At 43.9% G+C, this 14,469-nt stretch overlaps 1 protein-coding gene across 1 annotated transcript; it reads right to left on the bottom strand.

The window, feature by feature from the left end:
* Positions 1 to 3,180: 3,180 nt before the first annotated feature.
* LOC123034741 (arylacetamide deacetylase-like 4) lies at positions 3,181 to 11,979 on the bottom strand. The gene is made up of 4 exons (XM_044452359.1): positions 11,803 to 11,979; positions 8,035 to 8,251; positions 6,580 to 6,643; positions 3,181 to 3,955 (listed from the first exon to the last, which is right to left on the bottom strand). Exons 1-4 carry the CDS (start codon positions 11,977 to 11,979, stop codon positions 3,181 to 3,183), a joined length of 1,233 nt encoding a protein of 410 aa, XP_044308294.1.
* Positions 11,980 to 14,469: the final 2,490 nt, after the last annotated feature.

Raw genomic sequence — 14,469 nt, 5'->3', positions numbered from 1 at the left:
ATGTAACGTGTGTGTGTGTGTGTGTTTGTGGACCACATCACTAACAACAGCAAGGTCAGCAAAAAAGGATGATTTAAATATATCCTAAGAAGGAGACCATTGAATAATAATGCAGCTATAGGAGCATTGAAGCAGAATAAGGAGATTGCAGATAAGCTAAACGAATTCTTTTAATCTGTCTTCACAGAAGAGTATTGATTCAATTGAAGATAACACAATAATGCATGCATTCAAATACACTCTACGGATACATGTGCTTAAGAAAATGTGCATGTAAATTAGCACAATTTTGGAAAAAAAGAAGGCTCACAATATATGTGTGCAACTTGGAACAGATTTTGAGGTGGAATTTGAAGAACTTCAGTGATCCCAGATTCTGCAGACACCTCCTTAAAGGAAGCCAAGAGGCAATAGAAATCCCTAAAAGGGATCAGCTTCTTTCTAGCAGGATGCAGAAATAGAAAAATAGACTAGACTCAGCTTAATAGGATATTTCTGTTTCCTGCTCTTGTAAAACCATCTAAGAAAGTAAGTTAACAGCTAAAACTGTATTTAATTGCTCTGTTCTTTCTTTGAAATTTGGTTCCAGTAACAAATTCAACTGAAGGTATTATAACCCATCTGAGAGCTCCCAGCCCAGATGCTGCTTATCTTAGGATCTCCCTTTCATCCAGGAGCAAAAAATTTTAGCATTTCCTTCTTCAGAACAATCAAGAAATTCTGCATGGATCCCTCTCGACATCTGCACAGTGAACAAGACCATAGGGGAGGCCTTGGAGGAGCCATGATGGCAAATGAGCAGCAGCTGCTGTAAAGAGCTCCTCCAGGAAAGTATTTTTCTGTCATTTGTAATTTTAATTTATAGTTCTAAATACAAACCCTTCCTTTGCTGCCTTAAGAGAAGCCTTAATGTTAGAAAGAGTTGAGAAAACTCCAGGACATTATCAACCACTATGGGAAAAAGAAGGCAGGAGGAGGAAGGAAAGGAAGAAGCAAAAAACCAATTCCACAATACAGGCCAGCTCTAAGCCCCCAAAGCTGCTGAAAGTCGACAGTTACATAATGAGCGACCAGCCAACTTCTGTAAGTACCGCTACTCCCTCACAGCTCTCCGCTGGAAATGGTGATTTAGAGTGGGGCTTACAAGGAGAGATTACAACTTAGATCTCTCCTCTTCAGCAGAAGAAAACTCTCTCTCCTTGGAACATGTGACTGCAATTTGTTCTGCAGCCGTACAGTTAACACAGAAAGAGAGGGCAAACGCCAACCTGACAAACCTAAAGGACCAAAATGTATCTGATTTTCTAACCAGAGAAAATCTGCTGATGGCACAAACTGTTCTATTTTTTGACTTGTTATCCACAGTTAAAATCAACGTGGACTCTTTAGAAGAGGTCTTTATAAAGCAGATGGAAAATCAACCAGATTACTACCCTGGAAAAATATTAATGTCTTGTACAAAGCGTGCCACAAAAGCAGATAGCAGGGAAGTCATGGACAACTTTCCCCTACAGCAAGGAAAAGAGGGAGCAGCAGGCAGGGAGAGCTGATTACTCCTGTGGGAAAGGGTGCCAAACAATCCTCCAGTGGACAGGTAATCGAGGGAGAGAGACTCCTAAACCACAAATTCTGTTTACTGCCCAAACAATTCACCTTAGAAAAATCATAGGGGACGATGGAAATCAGAAAGAGCAATTATCCTATCTTTAAGCCAGCTATTATGCAGCAAAAATCAGCTGATTGATTTACAAAGTGACTCCCATCAAGCAGAGGTTGGGAATGAATTTTATTTACATTTAGGCAATCCACAGTTCCCAGTATGTTGCTTAAAAGCGAGCTTTTCTGCATACTTTTTCAATTCTTTTGAGATTTGTGTTCTGCTCAGAGGAACCCAGCCCACTTTTGGGACATTGTAGCCTCAAGAGGGTCATCACTTTAAGAAATAAATATGACCCCCTGACTCAGGTTTCCTTCAAGGACACTTAATCAGTTCTGTCCCTGAGTGATGACTGTCCAAGCAAAAAGCCCAGACTATTTTAAGCAAGGCAGTGTACAGATGACCCCCTGGGGAAAAATCTGATTAACTCTTTTAGTACCCTACCAGGTTCAGAGCAAGCGGATAGTCTTAAAAGTCTGGATGAACTGGGAGAAACCTTAGTGGCAACATGCAAAGTAGCCAGACCATTAATTGATCTGGTCCTACCAGCTACCCAAGCTAGCTGTCAACACTCTGAGAAAAGATCTGTTGGCCCCCTCCTCAAACCCATGGAGTCTAGACCCTAGAAACACAGGGTCCCCCAGATCAGAGTCAAATTTCTACATCCCACTCCTTGCTAAAACAGAGCAAGACCCAGAAACTTCAAAGATGAAAAAGCAGAATGTTGCTGTTAGACAAGAGGAAGGCCTTGACTGCCTAAAACCCCGGGAACTTCAACTTGAATCAGGTGATAGGTCACATATGACATGGACTATTGTTGCTTAAATACCCAATAAGTGATGCAGAGTCCAGCCTTTTAGGCAAACCTTCACCGCAGGAACCACATGGAATCAGGATAATGGCAGCCTCCGAGGTGGGAAGAACATCACAACCCAGGGGGGAACCAATTCCGTAAATTCCCTCAACTCCTCCAACAAATAATATCAACATGAAACAACAGTCTGCCAATGCTCACCGTGTTAAGTGTAAACCATCACAAAAGTTAACTAATTGCAGCAGCATAACAAGAATGGTCAAGAGCGGCCAAACTATAATCAGTGTGTCTTCCTAGATACCGAAGGAACTTTGGATCTCATTTCAGCTCCAGAGTGACTGCATGAGCCATATCCTTCATCCACAGACCTTAACTCATTGCCAGTCACCTCTCCCGATGTTAAGCACGGAAGTTCTATGTCAGAACCATTTTTCTGGCTTTCTTGGAACATTGCTGGATGGGAAGCCAGAAATATAGACCCCACCTTTATAAGCTACACCTCCCAACTCAAGGTCCTTATGTTCCAAGAAATATAATCTAATTTTAGAATAACTGTATCCTCCTTATCTTAACTAATTGTAATTTTGTGTTTTATTTTCTGGTCAATGATCAAATAAAGGATTGATTGATGAAGGAAGTCTTTCCAAACATCCAGCGGTATCTTCAGATATGTGAGAGATAAGCAGAAAAGGAGAAATAGATGATAGTTCTACATATCTTTTAAGAAGTTTAGTAAATGTTGAAAAATCTTTGGTGTGCTTGGAAATTCCATTAATCCATAATCAATTCCAAATGTCATTCCATGGAATCCATCCTTAATATGAAGCCATGTCACAGGCACACCGTTGTCCTCGAGCCGTTTCTTGTACAGCAACCCGTCATCCCTAACAACATCATACTCACAGGTTAAAATGAATGCCTCGGGTTGCTGGCTGATAGTGCTTTCTTCTGCTAGGAGTGGGGAAAACATAGGATCAAGTGCTTCTTTGCATATCTCATACAATTTTTCTGAAAATGGCGCAGGTACCAGTGGCACATAGCCCCGAATCTTGAATTCATCTGGGATATAATCTGCACTAATCCATTTTCCATATTTCTCTTTCAGCTCCTCTGGAACATGGGCGTTCTTCATGATTCCATCCAGATCGACAAATTTCCCAGTGAGATACAAGAAGCCAAGTTTGATAGCCCTTTTTTTGAACAAGGGGGGAATGGAATGGTTTTGCTGATAGGAAGGTAAATTGAAGTCCACAGCCTGGAGGAATGGACTGAGTAGGATCTGAGCTCGGACCTTTGGAAGATCATTCCTTGCCACCAGATATTGACAAGTTGCAGCAGCAAATGTGGCTCCGCTACTGTCTCCACCAATGATGATGCGATTGGGGTCCACGCCATAGTCTTCTGCATTCTTCAAAAAGTGGATTGCAGCAATCTGGCAGTCGATTAATGAAGCTGGGTACTGATGCTCTGGAGCTAGACGGAATCTAAAGCAGAAACGTTGTCTACATTTCACGGAATCAACATATTCACAATGCAGTTAACTTTAACCAAGCCATGCTTTTATAGTATTCTGTTCCCGCTTATTAGTATTTTAAGAAGGTTCCATGACTGACAGAATAATAGAATAGTAGAGTTGGAAGGGGCCTATGAAACCACTGAATCCAACTCTTTGCTCAGTGCAGAACTTCCTGTTAACCCTCCCCCCCCCTCACATGGCTGTCCAGCTGCCTCTTGAATGCCTTCCATGGGGGAGAGCCCCCCACGGTCTCCCTGGTTCAGTGGTCCCATTGCCCTCCTGCTCTATCAGGGAGTTTTCCTGATGCCCAGCTGAAATCTGGCTTCCTGTAACTTCAGCCTGTCATTCCATGTCCTGTGCAATGGGATGATCGAGAAGGGATCCCGACCTTTCTCTTTGTGACAGCCTTACAAGTGCTTGAAAAGTGCTAATTTATCTCCCCCAGTCTTCGCTACTCCAAGTTAAACGTGTCCAGTTCTTACAATCTCCCCAAGAGGACTTGTTTTCCAGTTCCCTGGTCATCTTTTCAAGTTTATCCACATATTTCAAAACCTGTAAAAGCCAGAACCATACACAGTACACAACTGAAATTTTGACACCATGGCACTATTTAACCCCACATCATTATTTATTTATTTACTTAGAGTTTCTGTATGCCATCCCGTAGCTGATAGCCTCATCCCAAAAGTTATATAGGGTTGGAGGTATGTTGTGCATTTCTGAAGAATACTCGGAACCCATCTCTCACTGCCAGGTACCTAGTCCTTCTTCTGATTCCCTTCCTCCGTTCCACTTCATTTTTGCCGAGGGAAGAAATTCTGCCTCTGCCTTCAGGGAGAAGGTTTCCAGTGGGAAGATCAGCCTGCACTTGGCTGCACTTGCCTCAATGCAGAATTAACCCCCTCACCATCATGCCTTATTCCACACTTTCTGTTCAAAGGCGGAGGTAATGCTTGGAGCATCGTGTAGGTGTCTTGAGTCAGACCCAGGAGTCACAGCAAAACTGTACAGAAAATAAGAATGCCCTCAGGCCACACCATTGTATGCAGCATGATGGCATCTCTCAGGGATCTGGCCAGAGAAAGGGGTGGACAGAAACAGATGGCCAACTCTACATTGAGGCAACATGACACCAGAAGGAACCGGGAGCAGGAATGGTCAAGCAGGATGTGGGCACGACAGCTTCAGGCAGACCTGGCTCCTATGGAATGCGCTCCCCAGAGAGGTCCGCCTGGCGCCGTCGTTATTTGTTTTTCAGCGCCAGGCTAAGACCTTTTTATTTGAAACTTATTTTAATTGTTAATTTATTATGTATTTTTAGGATTTTAAATTTTATGCCAAGATGCTACCAAACGTTTAATTAATTGGACTGTTATTTATATACTTTCATTATGTTGTGAGCCGCCCCGAGGCTTTGTTGCGATGGGGGTAGCATAGAAACGTTTTAAATAAATAAATAAATAAATAAATAAATAAATAGCTCTTTGCTCAGGACTCCCAGCTGGTGCCCATCAGTCCACATGGTGGGCATGTCATGAGTGGAGCCGGCTGGTGCCGGAGGTCAGACTAGATGGCCCGGGAGGTCCCTTCTGACTTGCTCTGTTTCTATGTTTCTATGTTTCCAGCTGGGCCTGGGGCCGATCCTGCAAATATGGCAGTGGTGGTTTTGGTTCTGGCCACCAGGGCAGACTGGATCCTGATGCAGAGTATATTTTTTTCCTAGGCTTGCGTTCTTCAACTGTGCAAAAGGCCTTGCAGGATAGCATGGATTTTCTGACAAGAATAGCCAGTTGTGTGCCTGATGACACACTTTGAAGCCCTCACATGTTGGCTCTGGATTGTTGTTTCTGTTGGAGATGCAGCTGCTGGCTTCTCTGGTGGAGAAAGCTCAAGCTAAGGGCAGTGCAACTCTCTTGGGAGCATGAGGCTCATCTAGGGGTGTGAGGAGGCAGCGGGGCTCACCCCTTTTCCTGGGGCCTTCCACAGAGCAGGGCTGAAGATAACAGGGCAAGACTGGGAATCTGTGTGGGGAGAGCAACTCGCGAGAAGACCCTGGCCAGGAGACGCGTGCGATCGCACAGCTGTACAGGATTGCGGACGGAGGCAGGAACAGCTGGCTTGGGTGGAGTGGTGCAGGAGGAGGGCGGATAAAGGAGGAGAGAGGGGGTGAGCGAGGAGGACGGAAGAGAGGAGGGAAAGCCGAGACACACGTGTGGTGGGAGAGGGCAAGGCGGTCGCTGGCAGGCGAGCCAGCACAAACGGAGAGCAGAGACTGGGGAGTGTTCCAGCGAGGCATCGCCCTTCGTTGCCATAGCGACAGGAGGGCAGGGAGCCAGAGCAGGCCAGGCCAAGGTGCTACGGGAAGCAAGCCGATGAAAGTGTGAAGAGGCAATAAAGACCCGGTGAGTGCACTGTCCTTCTGGTGTTGCTCTTCACTGAAAATCAAGGAAGAGACAGCTTTAGCTGGCACCCCTCTCCTGACACAATCACAAGGGGAAAGGAAGCCACAAGCATGGGCTGAAACACTCACAGCACCCCGCTCTCAGGGCAAGCACGCCTTCCTTTCGGATGCACTCGAGCAAATCTACTTACCCCACGCTCACAACCACAGTACCACTTTCTCGCGCAATGTGTCGAGCCACCCTTTCGTACGCTTCTGAAAAACACAGTATTTCCAGGAAGATAACTTAATACGGTCTAGGACTTGAACATCTAAAGGAATGTCTCCATCCATAGAAGCCTCCTTGGACCCTAAGAACTTCATTACAGGTTCCTTGATGAAACCACCTTTAAACGATGCTTTAAAAGGCCTTTTCAGTCATGCCACCTATCTTTGGAATCTGCTCCCCAGAGACGTGCACCAAGAGGTTACCTCATACACATTTTGGTACCATGCAAAATTTTTATTAATTTTGGATTATTTTAATTGTTGAGTTTAAATTTTAAGTTAGTACTTTAATTTATGAATTTTAGAATTGTAATTGGTATTGCAAAAATACAACATGGGTCCAAACTGGCCACTGTATGAGAATAGCACAGTTGATGTCCTCTTGGTAGAATTAATTGTTTTATTTATTGAATTTGTTTACAATATTTTACGGATTTTTATGTTTTTTGTCTCACTGTATTTTATATTGTTGTAAATGCTTGTAAACCATCTAGCGAGCCATTTGGCTACTGTGAAGGTGTATAAAAGCTTGGGATGAATGAATATTGTCCACAAATATTTATTAAGAGAAAAATATTCTGGGGAAGCTTCTTTCCCACAGAAATCATGAAGCAAACAAATTTTGTGAATTGCTCTATCTCTTAACTGTGAACATCAAATAGAGCTAGCAGGTAATAAGCAGATTATTTATTGGGAGGTTTATAACAATTAGAAAGAATCCAAGAAACTGAGCTCAAAACAGCTAAATCATATAACAACAATTTACAGCTTCAGCTACTGTGGGTTATAGAAATGATCATGGAAGTGGTGGTGGTGGCTAGACCTGTAAAACAACTGGGATGGGTGGTTCCCTCAAACCCTTGTATCGTCTTTTGTGTCTTTATGTGATTCTGCATAAAGGGCGGTCTTAACCTGGCACCAAAAATGTTACAAGGTAGGCTCCAGGCAGGACCTCCTAGGGAGATGATGCCCTAGTTGGACTTCCTCCTTGTAGCTGCCTTCTGAGCTTTTCTTGGACTTGACACTTGGAGGAAGGCCCTGAAGGTTGACTTGGGTGTATACCTAGGTCCACATGGGGCTTTCTGTGTTTCCAAATATTTCTTCACATTTCTGGAAACTCTTTCAAAAACTCCTTCAGCTGTGAGGCAGATACATGTACTTCAAATTGTAAGGCTGGTCCATTGGCTAGGAAGCTAGAAACTGCAGGGCAACCATTTGCCTTTATAAAAGGGTTTATCCAACAGTTTGGATTGGGGTTAAACTGCAACCTCCCGTTCTTTTCAGTGGTTCGCCAACAAAACCATCATTGGATTGAAGTACACTCCAATTCTGGTGCAGCAGTACTATGAAAATGTCTAGGTTCACTCCAAGCAACTTACGAATGCTTCCTATCAAGCCAACTCCTCCGTGAAGATAGAGCATGCCTCTTTTGTTTCCAGCAGGTGATGCCTTCAGCCTGTATACCCTCACCGGCACATTATCAAAGAGCAGATCTTCAATGATCAGACTTGAGTCCTTCAAAGGTGGTACTCCATTAATCACAACCCTCCAGATCCTATACCGATGGCAAATGCCAACTTTTTCCAGGAAGAGTCCCTGTTTAGAGAAAGGCATGAGGAAAAAAAGTTATAAGTTGCATTTTGCATTTATACTTTATCAAGCACAGACAGGGACACATTTAGAGAATAGAAAGTAAAATAGAATGATGATCTGAAGAGGTGGAAAATGCTAGCCCTGCCCTTGGAATCAGTCGCCTGCAGTGATTGGGAAGCAGATAATTCAGCCCATTGTTTGTTAAGAACTCCCTGAATTGTTACATAACAAAGAATAGCTTTCCTTTCCTGGCTCTATTCCTCCGATTTTGGTAATGCAGTTTTCTGAACAAAACACATGCACAAAAATGCTTATGGAATGGGAAAAAATGAGCAGCAAACTGTGTGAAGCAGTGTTGGGGGAACAAACAAAAATTGCTTGCAAAAATCACTTGGTGCACAAAATTGTGGACATATCCGCATATTAGAAACACACACAGTTAATCATGTGGAAACTCCTGAGATAGGAGACTGGAAAGAGGAGAAGCGGAGACCTGATTCAGGCAATGTTGTTTATGAAAGGCAGATATTTTGTTCTGAACCGATCTGGTCTAACATTGAAGCACACAGACACACACTCTTCCCCCATACACACAAGAGAAGATCTTCCTTAAAGCCTTGCAGAGAGGAGGAGGAGGAGGAATGGAATTTGCTGCCATGGAAAGCAGAAATGCCCACCAATCTGGATGGCTTTAAAAGTAGACTGGACAGATTCATGAGGGAGGAGGCTGTTCATGGCTACTAGCCTTGCTGGTCATGGGCTACCTCCTTCCCCAGAGGCTGCATACCTACACACACCAGTTGCTGAGTTTCTTGGGCAGGAAGAGGTCTTGCACCCATCCTGCTCGGGGGAGAGGGGGCTCCTGTGCACAGCTGGATTGCCACCATGTGTACAGAATGCTGGAATAGGTGGACCCTTGGTATGATCCAGCAGGGGTTTTCTTATCAAGCGATGTTCAAGCATCTCTAACCAATGGCTGTCCACATACCTTCTGAAGGCATCCAGTGCAGAAGAACCCACAACCTCCCAAGGCAACTGTGTCAAGATCTGAGGCAGCTTCAGGGCTCCCTCTGCTGGTTCCACTTGACCTGGAACCCAGGTCCTCCCTGACTGGTCTGCCTTTCCCAGGTCTCTGACCTTTGGCTCCCTCTGGACTACATTACCCGTCTCTCCGGACTAGGTTTGTGTATCGACTTCCGGCTTGACCTGGACTGTGCACTGGACTTGTCTCACCCTGTCTGGCCGGGTCCCCGTGCCATTGCCCTGTCAGTCAACCGCCCTTGCCCCGGTCGCTGACACAGTGTGTGGATAGTGTTGCATAAACCACTCCTTCTAGCTTCTGTTGTTGCCAGCCCGACATTCCAACCTATCAAGATCACCTTGAATTTTATGTCTGTCTTCCAGAGAATTAGCTATCCCACCATTTGTATCCATTTGTGTCATCTGCAGATCTGGTGAGCATTCCCTGCAGTTCCTCATCTTATGATACCTGGACCATCTGTGGCCATGCACAATCTAGATAAATAAAGGCAGCTGGTCCCTATGTGTCAAGGCCGGAGGCAGCTTCAGGGCTCCCTCTGCTGGCCAAGGGCCGGCGGAGCAGCTCTGCTGGCTGCAGGATTCTGACCTCCGTCCACCGCAGCTGCCAGGGCTCTCATGCGTTCCACCTGGGGAGCCCTGGGGAAGAGCTGTGTAAGAACCAGCTCTTCCTCTCAGAAGCTGCCTTGGCAGCAAGGTCTCCTCTTGTTGGTGAAGCCCTTCCTGCTCTGTTAGACCTGGAACTCTGCCCCTATGTGCTGCCTGCACCTCTTCTCTCCCTGACTGTTTGGCCTTCCTCAGTTCTCCAACCCTTGCCTCACTTTGGACTACACTACCCATCTTTACAGACTTGCCTAGTATATCAATCTCTGGCTTGACCTTGGACTGTGCCCTGTATCACCCTGGATGCTGACAAGCTGATTCCAATGCAATTGCTTCAGCAGAGAAGGAACTTTTCCTGAAGTTCCACCAGAATTTGGCTTTTTCTAACCTGAGTCCATTTTTCCATATCCTGCACTCTGGGATGATCAAAAAGAGATCCTGAGGATCTTCTATGTATGTGACAAACAAGCACATCTTTGAAGAGTGCTATTCTTTCTCCCCAGGCCTGGTCTTCTCCAGCTTAAGCATGTCCAGTTGCCCTCCTCTGAACCTGATTGTCTGCATCTGTCTTGAAATGTGATGGCCAATACTGAACAAAATACTTAAGATGTGGCCTAACCAGTACTGAGTGCAGGGATCTAGTATTTTGCATGATTTGGAAAAGATGCTGCTATTAATGCAGTCCAAAGTAGCATTTGCCTTTTATGCAACCACATTACACTGTGGCAGTAAATTCCACAAGACAAATAGACCTGTGCAAAATGTCCTACTTTTCAGTCTGGGGCCACCTGTTGTTCATGTTCTTTGGGTGATGCTAAGCCACTTGTAAACTTTTAATTTTACCTGCATGATAAATGGGGTTGTAAACTATTTCTTACATTACCTTTCATAGCATCACGATTTAATTTCAAAAGTCAGGATTCTAAATTCTCAGGGAGAACTTCCCCTGATGGTCAAGGATGCTTTTTGGCGACCATGTGGCACCTGGAGGAAACCGTGAGAGTTGTAAGGGAGCAATTGCTCTCTGCTTGCCTTCCTTGTGTGTAGAATTCACACACAATAAGGATGACTCAACTGACTAGATTCCTAAAGCCATATAAATGAGTGTGCAGACTGTGAATGTGCATTTAGTGTGACATGTGAATGCATCCCTCTCATTAGACATGATCCTTCCTGATGCAAAACAAATAAGAAGGATTGGGGCCCTTATACTGGATTATTTCCATTAGAAAGGTCGATCTTTCAGGTCCTTTCACCTATGTGTTCCATTCTCACCATTCCCAAATTATCCAAGGGTCAAAAACGTTATTTTAAAAACATAAATGGTGTGTGGAGGAGATGTTGAGCTAAGTTCATCCAGTTCCCTTGTTCTCACTACCTTATTTGTGTGGCTGCAAATTCAAAGGAATTGCAAGCACAGCAATAGATGTACTAGGAAGCAGATAATGCCTGCTATAACTGGAATTACTTCTGTGGGTGTAAATTAAAGATCTTCACGTTCATTGCCCACCATTTAGGTCACATGCAGGAAAAAACTGAAAGTCTCTTTTGCTTGGATTCCTTTCAAACTTCTCATTCCCTGTCAACATAACATTTTGCGACACAAAAAGCAAATCCCAAATACAGTCCTTATACGGTTTCCCACAAACTGGGATGAAAAAGACAACTCTAAAGCTTTCCCCTTACTGGATGGGAAAGGAGGTGTTTGTTATCAGAGTATCTACTTGCGGAAGTCAGATTTACAAAGTATGACCAGACAAAGGCAATGTATATTTCTAGGTGTCCTGGTTAGTTCTATGCCAGCAAATTCAGCTGTAGAAGATATACACATTCTGTGTCACCTGTATAATTAAGTTATATAAACAAGGCCATGTTATGGACAAAGATCAAAAGAAAAAAATGTGCAAACTTACCAGTGCAGTGAAAAACCCCAAAATAAGATTAGCGCATCCTAGTTTTGCTCTCTGACTTATCTCTGCAGGAATGTATGTCCTTGTAAGATTATAACAAATTGCCCATAAAAGCAGCCAGGAAACAACACAAATGCCCATGTACAATGCCAGCAACCACAACATTTGCTCAACTGCCATTCCAGAAAAGAGATGTTCCTTTCACTGATTTTGATGTTCTACCTCAGTAAAACCTTTCTGATTAATGCTAAGACAAGCAAAGGACTTTTTTCCACCCACATAATTAATAGCTGGGAAGAGATCTAATTAGGTGCTGGATGTTGATTTAGAGAAGCCAGTTCCAATCTGCATTTTCTAGGCTTGGCTGCATACATCAAAATAGTCTGGGTTAGTGAAATACTAACCTTTCCCTTCCATGCAGAAAAAGGTCAGTAAAATAGTAAACATACATTCCTTTTTGGAGCGTAATATGAAAAAAAAAATCATTATTTAGTAAAGAATAACGCATTCCAATCCAGGAGTTACCATTGTGTGTTAATCAAATATGTGTGTGCAGAGGAGAGAGGGGAAATGGGTCTTCCAGCCATTGAATGTGAAAGCTGATTTTCTGAATTGGGGAGAAGCCGTGGAGATTCTTTCCACTGGTTTTGAACCCAGAAAAGTTTCTGTCCCAAAACCTTACCTGGTGACCAGGTTCACATGACACCACAACTCATGGGGTATGAGGCAAGACTGAGGGAACTGGGTCTCCTCTCTGGAGAAGAGGAGACTCAGAGGAGATATGTTGGTGACATACAGGTACATGAGGGGATGTCACATGGAGGTGGGTAGAGACCTGCTTTCCCCTGCAGAGGAAGGCAGAATGCGTTCCAATGGAACGAAGCTCAGGGAACCAAAGTTCCATTTAGATGCCAGAAAGCACTTCCTGACAGGACTCTGAGGGTGTGGAATGGGCTTCTACAAGAGGTCGTTGAGGCCCCATCGATGCAGGTGTTCAAAGATAGGCTGGACATGCACAAGGTGGGCATGTCATGAGTGGAGCTGGCTGGAGCCGGGGGTCAGACTAGATGGCCTGGGAGACCCCTTCTGACTTGCTCTGTTTCTATGTTTCATCTTGGGTTGTCACCCATGGAGACTTGTTGTGAAAGAATCTAAGCATACAGTACAATAATTACAATTCATTAATACCCGCTAATCTCAATTTGTGCAAATTTGTGGCAGCTTCACAAAACTTGCCAGTTTCTTAGTAGCTTTTGGTCATGATCCGACAGTAAAGATACCAGATGTGTTTCCATGATTTGTGCCTGGCTGCGTATCCCATTATGGCAGCCAGGCACTTACCCAGCACTTCACTCGCTCTCCCCGAAAGCAATGCAGAGAGTCACATGGCGCCAGCAGCCTTATTGCCACATCACCTGACTCAGCCGTTCTGTGTTTATGCTAAATAGATGAGAGACAGAAAGGCATCTTGCAAGATCCCAAAGCATGGATGCCAGAGGGCCAGGTAGAATCCACCCACACCATTTTAGAAGAGAAATTTCTGCCTGGGATTTCCCCATTAATACCTATTTGGGGAATCCCAGCTTTTCACTAAAAAGGTAGTGGTGGTGCGGAAGCAGTTGGGGGAAATAGGTTTGAAAGAAATTGGTTTGACTTGAATGAGGTTTCATTTTGTGAAGAGCTGCCTACTATCACAAAAGAAACATTGAATAATTTAGTATTAATAAGGAGGGGTATTGTGGTTATTCTGGAGGCAAGTGGGCAAATTTATTAGAACTAGAGAGCTAGTACAGCAAAATGTGAGAGATTTAACAGAATGGGGAGATATGGATTAAATGAATTAGGAGATAAAGGTTTGATATGCAAGTTACAGAAACAGAGTAAGTCAGAAGGGGTCTCCCAGGCCATCTAGTCTGACCCCTGGCTCCAGCCAGCTCCGCTCATGATAGCTGTTGACATTGTGATAAAGCAACAGATGAGGGAAAATCCTGTAAAACAGATATGGGAAAGAGGAAACACAGAAAGAAGAATGGATCGAATTTCCCTTCCAAATCATTCCGAGAAGATGGCGACTTGAAGGGAGCAACTTCTGAGTGCTCTCTGCTTTTTCTTGTTGTTCGGCATCTGTTCACAGCCAAATGAAGTCTAGTCCTTCTCTTCACTTTTTTGATGAAGACCCTTTGACAGGTGAACCATCAGGTATATCAGGAATCCCTGGATGCCTGATTTGTTCAGATAACATACAAGACGAAAAGGAAAGTTAAACAAGGAAAGGTTTTTTAATCTCCTCCCAGTTACTTCTTTTGCTGCTTCCCTACCCAGTTTTTTCTCTTTCCTTTTTCCCCCTAAGCCAAGGCACTATAACTTGCAATCTCAGACAATAACCTTGAAAAACATTCTTTTGCATAACCAGAAGGAGCTTAAGCATGAACAGTTGTTTTTATTTAACTTCTAGTGGGACTATACAGCAACAAAGCTATAAAGTTTATCTGTTAGAAATGTTTTAATAAATAAATAATTTGTACCAAGACCAAATGTTTGTACCAAACCTTCTAATTGTACCAAGAGGCTAAGAATGACTGATTAGGTGTTGATTCTTGTCCATTTGAGCAGTCTGTGTGATCGGCACTGGCTGGTAGGGGATGGATGAAACTCCTCTGAGAATATTCT

This window comes from Varanus komodoensis, unplaced genomic scaffold, assembly GCF_004798865.1.
Source record: "Varanus komodoensis strain SLA01 unplaced genomic scaffold, ASM479886v1 scaffold71, whole genome shotgun sequence".
Taxonomy (NCBI): Eukaryota; Metazoa; Chordata; class Lepidosauria; order Squamata; family Varanidae; genus Varanus; species Varanus komodoensis.
Note: the sequence above shows the minus strand (reverse complement) of the source record. Positions and strands in the feature narration are given on the sequence as shown.